The 12874-nt window shown below is 43.8% G+C and overlaps 1 protein-coding gene across 1 annotated transcript in view; it reads right to left on the minus strand.

Annotated features, from left to right (window-relative positions):
- Nucleotides 1–9546: 9546 nt before the first annotated feature.
- The window catches only part of LOC145986695 (aminopeptidase N-like), a 94985-nt gene continuing 91657 nt past the window's right edge, over nucleotides 9547–12874 (minus strand). The window contains exon 12 of the mRNA XM_083121009.1: nucleotides 9547–9912. Within this exon, the coding sequence (XP_082977135.1) occupies nucleotides 9742–9912 (171 nt within the window). The 3' untranslated portion in view covers nucleotides 9547–9741. The remainder of the gene's footprint in view (nucleotides 9913–12874) is intronic.

Genomic DNA, 12874 nt, shown 5'->3' on the forward strand with positions numbered 1-12874 from the left:
GGGTCGACATACTGCCGGAACTCGTCGACACCTATAATGATACGGTACACAGAACGATAGGCATGAAGCCAGCTGACGTTACAAAATCTGACGAGCAGCGTTTAATTTCTACAGTTTACTGTCCAAAGTACACTCCCACGACTACCAAGAAATCAAAATTCAAAATTGGAGACCAGGTGAGGATCAGCAAATTCAAACGCACCTTCGAGAAGGGGTTCACAAAAAATTGGAGCACGGAACTTTTTACGGTGGTTCGAGTTTTACCCGGAAACCGACACACGTATATAATAAAAGATAGTAGCGGCGAGATTTTGAAAGGAAGATTTTACGAAGAGGAACTCTCTAAAACAAAACATCCCGACACGTACCTCATCGAGAAAGTATTGCGTAGGAAAGGCGACAAACTGTTTGTCAAATGGCTGGGACTTCCGGAAAAGAGTTGGATCGACGCGAACGAAGTAATCTTGTGAGTACGTGGAACGTGGTGAAGCGTCTACCGGATTCGGAAAGTCAAACGAAAAAAAAGAACGGTGAGTTGCTTCCCGACAGCATCCGCTGTCTGATCGTAGGTCCTTCAGAGTGTGGGAAAACAACACTGCTCGTGGACAATTTTCTCCTCGCACCGAATTGGTTAGATTGGAAGAACAGGCACCTCTACGTATTTTCGAAAAGTTTGGAGCAAGCGAAATACCAGCAACTGATGAAACTGTACGATGGTCTGGACATTGCAACGTTCTCTTCGGAAATAAAACCACTCGACGATTGTCGTGAAAATTCAGTTGTTGTGTTCGACGATGTCATCCTGGAAAATCAAAATGAAATTCGCAACTTTTTCACGCAAGGTCGTCACAAAGGAATAGATTGCTTCTTCCTAGCTCAAACGTTTTCCAAAATTCCAAAACAGTTAGTACGCGACAACGCTAATTTCATATGTTTGTTTCGTCAAGATCACACCAACCTCAAGCACGCGTACGATGACTACGTAGGCGGAGACATGAACTACAATCAATTTTCGGAACGCTGCTGCTCCCACTGTTGGAACAGTGACGATTTCGGATTCGCGACGATCGACATGACGAGAAAACCCAACGACGGAAAATACAGAAACAAAATCAACGACTTTCTAAACGTTGCAACGTTGTGAGAAACGACGTGTATAAATAACACTATGACGAAACGAAAAATCGAAGACGAAAATCTCAAGTTGCGAAACTACCTCGCGAAACGCTTTAAAGGTTGGAAATCCGAGAATCGCGGATTCTACGAAGAGAAGAAACGTCAAGATCAACCTGTGATCGACGCCATCAGCGATCTAGGTAAAGAAATTAAAGGCGTCACGGAACAAAATAAAAATTTGATCAACGAGCTCGTACCACTTGCAGCTAAAAGTTACACCGTACCCACACCCATTTCGAGCATTCCTTCGACGCCGTTCGAACTAAGAGACGTACCGGCACGACGTCGAGCCATAGGTAGCACGCCGTCGTCTTTGGATAAGATTGAGTTAGGACCTTTGGCACGAGACTACCTGAGTACGGGTAAGTTCGACAAGGATGAAGTGTTCGGATTGTATCCCACCATGGAAACCAATGAAGGCGGCGGTGTGGTATGGAAGATTGGAAAATCGAAGGTGACCTTCGAAGGCAACGACATTAAAGTCAATTTAGGCGATAAGAATAGCTGGAACAGGTATCCGGGTACGGTGGGACTGTGGGAACTCGTTGCCAAAAAGCAGCCGAAGGATTACACCGAAGAAGATTACCAGAGTTACAAGGAAATTCTGATCATGACGGACGCCTTGTACCAGAACAACGACGCTACGCAGAATAGGGTGAAATCGAGCAGCGGCGAAAAATACAGGAATCTCATCAAGCCGATATGGAACCAGGTGAAAACAGGCAGCGGCGTCAAACTCTACAACACCCTGCCCAAAGAGTTTGTGTGGGTGGACGACGTGCGCAAGCTCATAGACCGATTGTTGGTTATTGCAGGAGAGGAGAATGCAGGCAATCGTAATTTCTACAACGAGAAGGTTGGCATCGTGGACATGATCAGCACAAAACTTTCCAACTTCATCGTAAACGACGACAAGGGCATAGGGTACCTCATTAAAATCATCAACACGCTGCCTCCGAGATTCTGGAACGTGGCCGAAGGAAAGGGTCTCGTGAACGACATCATCAACAAGTTACCTTTCGAGATGCATTTACCTGGCTACCAGTACTGCGGACCAGGTACCAAACTCGAGAAAAGATTGGAGAGAGGAGACAAGGGTGTGAATCTGTTGGACGCCGCATGCAAAGATCACGACATCGCTTACAACACCACTCGCACCGATCTGGATGCACGTCACGAAGCAGACAGAAAGTTAGAGCACGCAGCTTTCGAAAGATTCGTTAGCAGAGACGCTTCGCTGGGAGAAAGAGTTGCAGCACTGGGCACCACCATCGCCATGAACACGAAACAAAAACTTGGATGGGGTGTGTAGAAATAAAAGAATTTCTCGAACCGTGAAAAAAATTTCTTCGGTATATAAATAACACTACGTAAAAAAAAAAAACTCCAATTGTGTTTGCCATTTATAAAATGAGTAAACAATCACTAGACGCCCAAGCATTAAAACAAATGCTAAATTCATCAGTCGAATATGTAAAAATTCAGGAATTAGAAGTGGACAAACCTTACACGATAACTTCCGGTTCAATTGTTTCTACCCAGTATGGCCCCAAGGCGCGTCTGTTGCTCAACGCACAATACAGTCTATTTTTACCAGATCGATACGCTGACATGTTATCCGACGAGAAGCTAGCTATTTTAATCGAGAACAAAACTCGAATCGTGTACAAGGGTACAAAAGAACTTCTTGGTAAAAAAACAAAGCACGTAATAGAATTTGTGTAACGACTCTGCGCGAAGTATATCCTTGAAAAAAATTACACGGAACAAAAAAAAATCTCAGAACATTTATATATAAATAACATACCAAAAAAATTACACAAAAAAAATCCTAGAACATATATATAAATAACATACCGTGAAGATAACATATAGAGCATCAACATGAAGCCTAAAGGTGTCGTGTACCAGATACCTTACTCCAATCTGAAAAATCTAGGTGCCCTCGATGGGTTACTCACCAAGAAACAACGCGAGAAGAAACGTTCTTGCTTGACGAAAGGACACGGAATGAAATTACTTCTCAGCACACCTCAATTGAGACGCTTGCAGCGTTCGCGGAAACAGCAAAAAATCGGAGGTTTCATATTCAGCATCCCGGCCATCCTGGCAGCATTGGGGGCCGTTGGAAGTTTGGCCGGCGGAAGCGCCGCCATCGCGAAAACCGTCATCGACTCGAAGAAGAACAAGGCGGAACTGGAAGAACAAAAACGTCATAATTTGGCTATGGAAAAGAAGGGGAAAGGTATAACCAAAAAGCAAAAAAGCAACCTCGATGCTTTGAAAAAATATAAAAAAAAGAAAAAGCCCTGTCCAACTTCGATATTGAATCTCTGATCGAACTGTTGGGAATAAGAAACTTCAGGGGTGTTTTCATGTCCGATTCTCTACCCTCTGCTGTGAAGAAAAAGGAGTATGGCGTGGTCAACCTGGACAGTTACAAAAATTCTGGTACACATTGGATATGCTACCTCAAAATTGACGATAACAATGCATTTGTTTTCGATTCGTTCGGTGGCACACCACCTGCCAGGTTGGTGAAGTATCTCAGTGTTGCCAACCTCTACTACAATGACAAACGCATCCAGGGTTTCACCGATGTTAACTGCGGCCACCTATGCCTTTCCGTTCTCGCATACATGTCTAAAATAAATAACCCGTCGGTGGAACATTTTCAAAAAGCATTGTGGAATCTTAAATACGATGGGCGTGTTCCATCTCACAAGCGAATCTTCGATCTTGAAACTCACGCTGCACGATGACATCGTCTATCCTAAATCCGTAGCTCTGCGTGCATTCTACAGCATGTACCTCATACCTAACGTCACGCAGCACAACAACAAAATTAGCGTCGGAAGCGAACACATCGTCGTCACGCCAGGCCAATACAATCTTTCCACTTTGCAAGCTCAATTAAACAAAGGCACGTACCTTTCTCAAAATTCGGTCATGCACAGAGTGGAAATCCTATCGGCGACGGAAACCATAAACCTGGGCACCATGGGAGAACTTTTAGGTTTCGAGAACAACACAAAACTCGAAGCTGGCATCAAGCACACGGCAGCAAACATTCCTAAATTTCTAGCCATCGAAACTCTGAACGTTCACTGCAACGTGGCGGAAGGCATGATCACTAAATCTTCGGACGGGGAGTTGCTGGGAAGTCACAAGCAGACGGGAATCATCGCCACGTTCAAACCCAATTCCGAATTCATGGAACCGATCATCTACACGCCCTCTTCGCCGATCTATTTTCCAGTATGTCGCAACCGCATAGACGACATAGAGTTGGTAGTGACGAACGAGAAAGGAGATGTGGTGGATTTCGCAGGTGCAACAACCACTGCCATCGTGGAGATCAACATATAATAAATAACACACATAGTGAAAATGGAGCAAATCGAAAGTTACGAATTGCAATCTTTTCCTCCCAACCGTCGCACGTTCGCCAATCTCAACGAAGCGAACAGGGAGATCGAATACGACGTGGACGTAGGGGATGGGTTCGTTCATCCTCACAGAGCGGACCTCTACCTTCAATTCGACGTGGTGAAGAAGGAAAGTGGAGAAGCGTTTCCACCCAATGCAAATTTGAAACTCGTGGACAACTTCGTACCTCACCTGTTCTCGCAGGTGGAGGTGAGGAAACACAACACCGTCATCGACAGAATAGATTATCCAGGCATCATGTCGACGGCAGTGGGAACATTGAAATTATCCAAAACAGACGCGGCATACTATCAAGCGGGAGGATTCGAAGCAGGAACAAAAATATCAACAAAAAGTCACACGGTGCTCTTTCCCATGCGTCTGCTGCCGGGATTCTTCTCCGACTACAAAGAGATCATGTGGAAGGGAGGATTGCGCGTCACGTTTCGAAGAGCAGCCAACGACAACGGCGCACTGATGCGATACACCAACTTGAACGCCGACGGCACGCCGATAGCCAACACATTACCCGAAGCAGCCAAGTGCGTCATCCGGAGCATGGAATTGAGAATGCCGATCGTGGAATACGAGACGAACTACGCCCTCAAGTACAAAGCGGAGATCTTGAAGAGTCCGCAGGTGCCGATTCACTTTCACGGTTACCAGTGCGTGCAGAAGGTGGCGTCGGGAAGTCACATGGAATTCGACGTGACGACGCAGTTCAACAACATACAGTTCGACATGCCAGATTTCGTCGTGGTGCTCTTTCAAACCGGTCGCGATAACAACCAGGAAAAAGATTCCAGTAAGTTCGACGACTGCAAGATCAAAAATGTTTACCTGAAGAACGGTAGGAACGAAGTGTTCCCGCGCGAGAATTACAACCTCGACATGACCAAAGACGATTACCTAAAACTTTACGAAGCTTACACGGCTTACAAGCGCGTGACTGAGGGAAACGTGGACGTGTACTACACGCCCAGCGAATTCAAAATCCGCAGGCCGATGTTCGTCATCAATACGACGAAGAGGAAGCAGGTGGTGGTCAACGATCGCACCAACATCAAAATCGTCTGCGAGTTCCACGACGCGCTGCCCGATGATACCGTGTGCAGCGTTATCCTGATTGCAGAGAAGTCTTTCGCGTACGACGTGAAGAACGAGAGGGTTACAGAGCAGTTTTAACAGGTTTAACATCTTTTTCTTGCACAAAATAATAAGAGGCGCCAGCGCGTGCACGTGTGTGTGTGTGGCACATCGTTCCCGAGAGACGTTTACAAAAGTCACGATATACAAACATTAGTGTCCCCGGGACTTGGAAGATTACGATAAAGTGCATTCGTACTTCAAAAATGAGAAAATGCATTATTTACTCATCACGCTGTGTCAGCGCAACAAATAAATACGCGAAACATAATCTACCGATAGGCGCGCGCGCGCGTGTGTGGCACATCGCCTGCAAGAGAGGTTTACAAAAGCCGTGTCCGGATTGGCAAGCACTCCATCCCGTTCTCTCCCCATTGCTCTCGCATGCCGTCAAAGTCACGTCCAAGTCGTCCGAATCTGCATGTCCCCCTTGTAGTACGGCTGTCACTTTTCCCGCCAGGTGTCAGCCCGAACTTCACCCACATGACAATAATTTCCACCTAACTACTCACATTAAAAATATAACACGCTATTTCATCATTTACGTTTTCAGTATTATCGAAAAAATATTAAAATATAACTGAGTTTTACATCCTCTAATCAGTAAATGTTGTCTGTACAAAGTGAAAGTTAGAATATATGGCTGCCAAGCGCAGCGTCACAGCGAGTTCAAGCGTGCATCTGTCGCGCCTCCCTCCGACTCCACGTCTACCGCAAATTCGGACAACAGAGATTGGCTGAGTCCCGGATGAAACAGCGCTCTAGGTGACATCTGCTGCTGATTCGGACGGCCACCTCCACTAGTTAGTGTTGCCCATTCGTAGGTTAGCTTCGCTTGTAAAATATCACATGATGAAATATTCTTCAGGTAAGTTGGCAACATTGAACCGCAATTGATGTTACCAGTGTTGTCAACTTCTATTTGTAGGTTAGCTTCGCCTGTAAAATATCACATGGTGAAATATTCTTCAGGTGAGTTGGCAACATTGAACCGCAATTGATGTTACCAGTGTTGTCAACTTCTATTTGTAGGTTAGCTTCGCCTGTAAAATATCACATGGTGAAATATTCTTGAGGTGAGTTGGCAACACTGGCAACATCAATTGATGGCACTTAACCCGTGCACCTCCACTAGTCAGTGTTGCCAACTCCCATTCGTAGGTTAGCTTCGCTTGTAAAATATCACATGGTGAAATATTCTTGGGGTGAGTTGGCAACACTGCGAGAAAGCCTCAAGCGTTGCCAGCTCCTTGTTTGAGGTTAGGTTAGACCGAAAAAGAAAAACCTTGGTTATTTTTTCGAGTAAGAGGTTGGCAACACTGTGTACCTCACTATACCTCATTTTCGGGCGTGGAATTCTCTTTGCTGTACTACTCTGTAGGTTAGCTTCGCCTGTAAAATATCACATGGTGAAATATTCTTGAGGTGAGTTGGCAACACTGAACCGCAATTGATGTTGCCAGTGTTGCCAACTCCCATTTGTAGGTTAGCTTCGCCTGTCAAATATCACATGGTGAAATATTCTTGGGGTGAGCTGGCAACACTGCGAGAAAATGAGGCTCATGCCTTACGAGAGAAATCCATTAAGGCGAGCCTCACCGAGCCTCATTTTCGGGCGCAGAACCGGCTTGATTGTACTACTTTCCGTTAAGGTCATTTTTAACTAATCCTTTACGTACTAAAATTGCTGTGTTTCCTGTGCTACTGGGAGTGTAATTATTATACTCGATACATATGGGATGGCAATCCAAGTACTTTCTAACGACTTCATGCAGTAGTGCTACGTCAATACTTGAGTTTTGAAGAAATCTACGGAGAGACTTTAACTTTATTTCACTTTGCATTTTAATTATATTTATGTCTACCACCCGTATCACTTGCGTTTCTATTATCCTATTTAACATTACAACTAACCAAATTAGAACTAGTATACGCATTATGTTGTTTATATTCCCCATAATTATTTGTTACACTGGTCGTCGTATTCATCTACCTCTTTCCTCACTTCCAGCACCGGTGTTTAACACTGTGACGACTTCCTGAGGAGTTAGACTGAATTTTGAAGCAGTGTTCTGGTGGTAGTTTCTCATTTTTCTGGTGGAACATCGTTTAGCTACTGAATTTGATTTTCCTCTAATTTGTGTTTCAGTTTTCTTTTAAGCGTACTTTGACTTACCTTTACTTTGTTGCTGGTGTCGCTTTCGTAGTTTGAGAACAAGTCACTGTCTTCTTCAGATTCCCTTTTCTCATTTTGAAGATTGGTATGGGGTCGGCTTGCTGCGGGAGGGGGTAAAGGGGGGGGGGGATGTTTGCTAACAACCTGTTGTTGGTTCTCTTCTTGAATTTTGTAGTGTTTTTTGCTTCTATCTCTGGTGTATTTTCTTGCTGTGCTTGTTTTTTTGTCGTTGTGACTCTGGTAGTTGCCCTTTCTGGTTGTTCGGTTGCCTGCTGTTTCCTCTCCATTCCCGTCATTAGTCAATTTGTTCAAAACGGCATCAATAAGTTCTATTTGGTCGTGTTGGTACATGCAGTGCAGTCGGTTTTCGCCGTTGGCAGATAGATCTCAAATGTCCATTCGAACCACAAACCTCACACGTTGAGTTCTGACCAGAATATATCACGTAAGGTTTATAATTACAGACAGTCACAATGGATGGAATAGGCTTCTTCAAGGATATTTTTGCCAAGTGTACGCCAATGTGCACTAGATACCGGAATTTTGGTCTCCACATTCCATCGGTAATATCTACAGTGCCGTTGTCACCGAGTTTTTCACGCACTTGATTATTATGAACTTCCACTGGTAAATAGAATACGTTAATGAATTGCACTACCCTACCTGCGTCGGTAAATGTCACTTTCACTACCATCCAATTATTCCTAGATGAATTTTATTTCACCGGGGTATTGTTCAAGCAATTTCGTCATCGTTCGCAGTCGCACTAGTTTCAAATAAACACATCTTCCATTTGTCGGAATCTGTATTGCCGAGATTTCGTAGACGTTAAGGTTAAACTGTTCATATATAAATCCATTGCACTGGGCTTTGCAATCAGACACAAAGCTTATCAGTTTGGTATTTCCTAGAATCATATCTCTCCTTTTACTTTTCATTAAATAAAAGCACTAACACAGTTCTAAGTTGTTGTTTTTTTTTAATTTTTTAATTTTGTTTTACCTCGCGTCTTGTGCCTCTTTGATAATTTGCGAAGATGAGGATGAGTGATGAAATTGATGAATGGACATTCACAAACAACCATGCCGGAGCGGGATTCGAACCTGGGTCCCTTGGCGTCGCAGCGCGATGTGCTGACCACTCGACCACAGCAGTTCTCGGAATCTCACGGTACACGTATTCCGGTGCTCTCACGTAGCTAAACAGCGAGGAACGAACCTTCCTTGCATGTGCTAGCGCACGGACAAGGCGCACGGACTGGTGTGGAGCGTTTATGACCCAACCCAACCGGCGGCTGGGAAACAACGAAACAGTGATCAGTTAAATTCTCTTCGACTGACATCGGGCATTTTTGAGTCAGAAAGCCCCGAAAGATCCTGGCGTGACGAGACAAATGAACGTGTGATACACAACATGTTGTCATGTTGTTCAACGAGGCACACACTCCCCGAAGCGATTGGTGGACAGATAAAGCTATGTGGCAAAAAGTAGTTCAGCCGCCAGTTGGGCCTGCGATCAGTGTAGAACAAGACGGCACACAGGAAGAGAGACTTATCCTAAAAAATGTATCGAAATCCAAATGGTCAAGAACATACGAATACAATAAAAAGCTGTTACATGCAAACTGATTATATTATGTACCAGTTTATAAAATGATACACTTTCGACAGTAGTTGGCACTCTGTGCAAGGTTATACTACAATATAAAAACGTCAACAATAGATAAATGTCTTGAATGTTGGTGACTTATTGTCAAGCTTTGATTGTTATGTCACATGGACCAGAATACTGTGGAAGAATTCGTAGGAAAGAACTCATAGGCTTTCGTCCTCAAATTGCTTGTTAATTTCTTCCAAAGCGTCCTTTATTACACCGGCGTTCTCTTCTGTCCATTGAACCCTCACCTTGTCTCTTGATAGCTCTTCGACAATCTCTTCTTCTGCAGAACCAAATTCTCCTTTGTGATCGTCGTAAAGTTTCTTCGCCTGCAGACAAAGTAAGGTGTAGTTAGGAACTGGAACATATCTATTAAATACACAGCCCTGTTTTAGGCTGGGCGCCCCCAATAATAGGAATAACAAAGATACTTATTATGATTATATGATTTGCTCCGATTTCGCGTGGAATGAAAACTTTCCTACTGTGAGCCACTAGCCACACCGTGATTCAAGTCCCTATCTTTACTATGATTCAGGACAGTTTTGAATCCAGATACGTTCCTCCAAACTTCACGGGGAGGGAATGTCAGGGGCAGCGAATTGTAACATCAATAAAATCAACACTAATATTTCAAAATTCCCCTTACTTCTGACATGTAATTAAATTATGTTTAAATTTAGATAAGACTGCACAAGCACTTCACCACCATTCCACAGCAAATTGTTCATTGGCTAACAGTTGAAATATCTGCAAGATGACATTCGCTGCGACAATTGAAATTCACATTACACCATCCCTGCACGTGCATATGATTGAGTTTCAGTGAAAAAGAATATTTATTACATATTCCTAGTTAGCAAACCAAACAATGTTAAAATGTATTCATTTTGACTTTTAATTATAAGTCTTTTATGGCGATAAATTCACAAAAAGTTCGTTCTACGTTAAATTAAAGTGGATGATAGAAAAGGTGAACATGGTTGCCAAATTTCTAAACTACTGTCCGAATGCTCTGGCACGTTATTGAATTTTTTGGGAAGTGGGGGACTTATCCCCCTCCCCCCGGTCCACCTCGTGAATTCATCACTGATTCAGGAACGATTAATTTCGATGCAACCACGAGAGATTTCTATCTTTCTGATCTAATTCAAATTTGTTAATTTGTTCAAAGTCATTTTATGCTTAGATAGGCTAATCAGAACTGAAGTGGGATCCGAGTCACTGTGCAATCTGCCTCCATCGGGGATCGAACACTGCACGCATTGATTAAAAGTAACAGTGTTTCGATCGGGAAGAAATATTAAATGTAATTTTACCTCTGAGTGAAAAAAAAATAATAATTCTAAAAACAGAATTTGAAATTTCTTCATACTTATAGTTACTCAAGATTGTTGCTAAAATTGTTGGTGCATGCCAATTGCATTTAGATTTATTGTAGGATATAAGAGGGGGCATGTTCACTTCTCTAGCTAATAAAGTCCAAGTACGCTTTGAACGCCACTTTACTTCAAACAAATTTCAGGATAATCAGTTTCCCTCTGACAACCATAGGTCAGGTCCATGTCGAGCCCAAAATATCCGCCCCTCAAAACATTCCCACCAACAGCGTTCGTTTAAGGCACTGTCCACGTGCCAATTCAGTTTCTCTATAAATTTCTTAACGTGAAGTTGCAGTTACGTTATCTTTGCTCGGTTGTGTTGTGCTTTTTTTTTTTTTTTTTTTTTTTTTTACAATGTGGAGGCCTTGAGGGTATAACGTCCCAGTGAATGAATGGATGTCTAAACACTGCAAGTAAAAGTGACAACAGCGCTTTTCAGAAGAAAAAAACAGGTGGTGGCTCGAAACCAGATACGAGACCGGACGGTTTCCTCTCGAGCTGTGTCAAAGATACCGAACTGGCGTTCGAATGAGGACCGTAACCCTCGCCGGATCTACAAGCCGCAAAACCCCAAAGTCCAGCGGGTCCCGGAGACAAGTAAAGGTAGGTGTGTAAAGGTAGGTAAGTAGAGGGGGCCTTTGATAATATTTTGCGGGGTGGGAGGGGGCAAGATTTGTAGATCCGGCATTGACTCTAACCATAATGTTGTACATCAGAATCAACAATGTCTCCACAGACTGAATAACTGAAAGTCTAGTCTATGCTCTATGGTAGATTTTGCTGTTCAGTTAATTTTAAATGATGGATGGGAAGAAAGGATATTATTACTCCATTTGTGCATATGTCATCAACGTATTACGTCGAGACTTCCTTGCCACCAACGGGGTCTCTCCAAATGCCTAGTGATTACGCCTTGTAATAAAGGGTTTGTCAAGGCACATAGTGGTTCGGTTTCCACTTTCAACTCGAGATCCTGTCTCGATTAGCCTATATGTGCAAAAAGTGGATTAAAAACAAACTCATACTAAAATTACCATCAACTTTGGCGATCATTCTGCAAGTGAAGTATACGTATAATCCTGAAATGTTATGCCACCGTGCTTACAACATGCTTCTTCTTAACTATAAGGCAATCTAGAATCATTTATGGCGCTTACCGTAAACCTAATGCTTTGAAAGCAAAGCAACGAAGATACCCAGATAGCACGAAAGCTTTTGGCAACCTTGATGTGTTGCTTGCTTATAGCTTGTCAAAGCCAGTTGAATGCGGCAAGCTTGATATCGTACAAACACCCGATTGTTTGTATTAAGGGATCGTAAAGAGGCTATGTCAGCCTTTTGCCAGTTGCCACTCGCTTGCTATGCGAGAGGAACGTTGTAAGTGAAAGGGGGTAGCTCTGAAGAGCTACGTCTACACTTAACCAAGCAAGGGGGATAGCTCCGTGAAATAAGAACTACACTCACGATTAACGTTAAACACTACAATTGACTGGTCTGGCAGGGGTGTGAGAGATTGATAAGCAAGGATAGAGGAACGTTGGTTACCTGTAGATCTCGAAGTGCCGATCGACTCGCTGGTTCGTTGATGAAACTCTGATGAACTCTCCTGAAATAAAGCTCCTTTCCGATAGCCCGGTGGCTCAGTCGGTCGCGTCTGACTACCATGATAAAAGTCCCGGGTTCGATCACCGGCCGGTTCAAATCCGGGAACTTTTCTAACGTCGGCGCCCACCCAGCGACGAATGACATGGGTGCCTGGGGGAAACCCTGGGGGGTAACGGCGGTCAGGGGTGTGATGCTGATCACATCACCCCCACTCACGACCGGATCAAGAAAGTGTGGGGCGTTACCCCCACACCCCCTATACGCCATCATGGCGTGGTGCTAAGCACAGGGGAGCACTTTACCT

This window comes from Lepisma saccharinum, chromosome 4 (genome assembly GCF_977018435.1).
Source record: "Lepisma saccharinum chromosome 4, izLepSacc3.1, whole genome shotgun sequence".
In the NCBI taxonomy this organism is placed as follows: Eukaryota; Metazoa; Arthropoda; class Insecta; order Zygentoma; family Lepismatidae; genus Lepisma; species Lepisma saccharinum.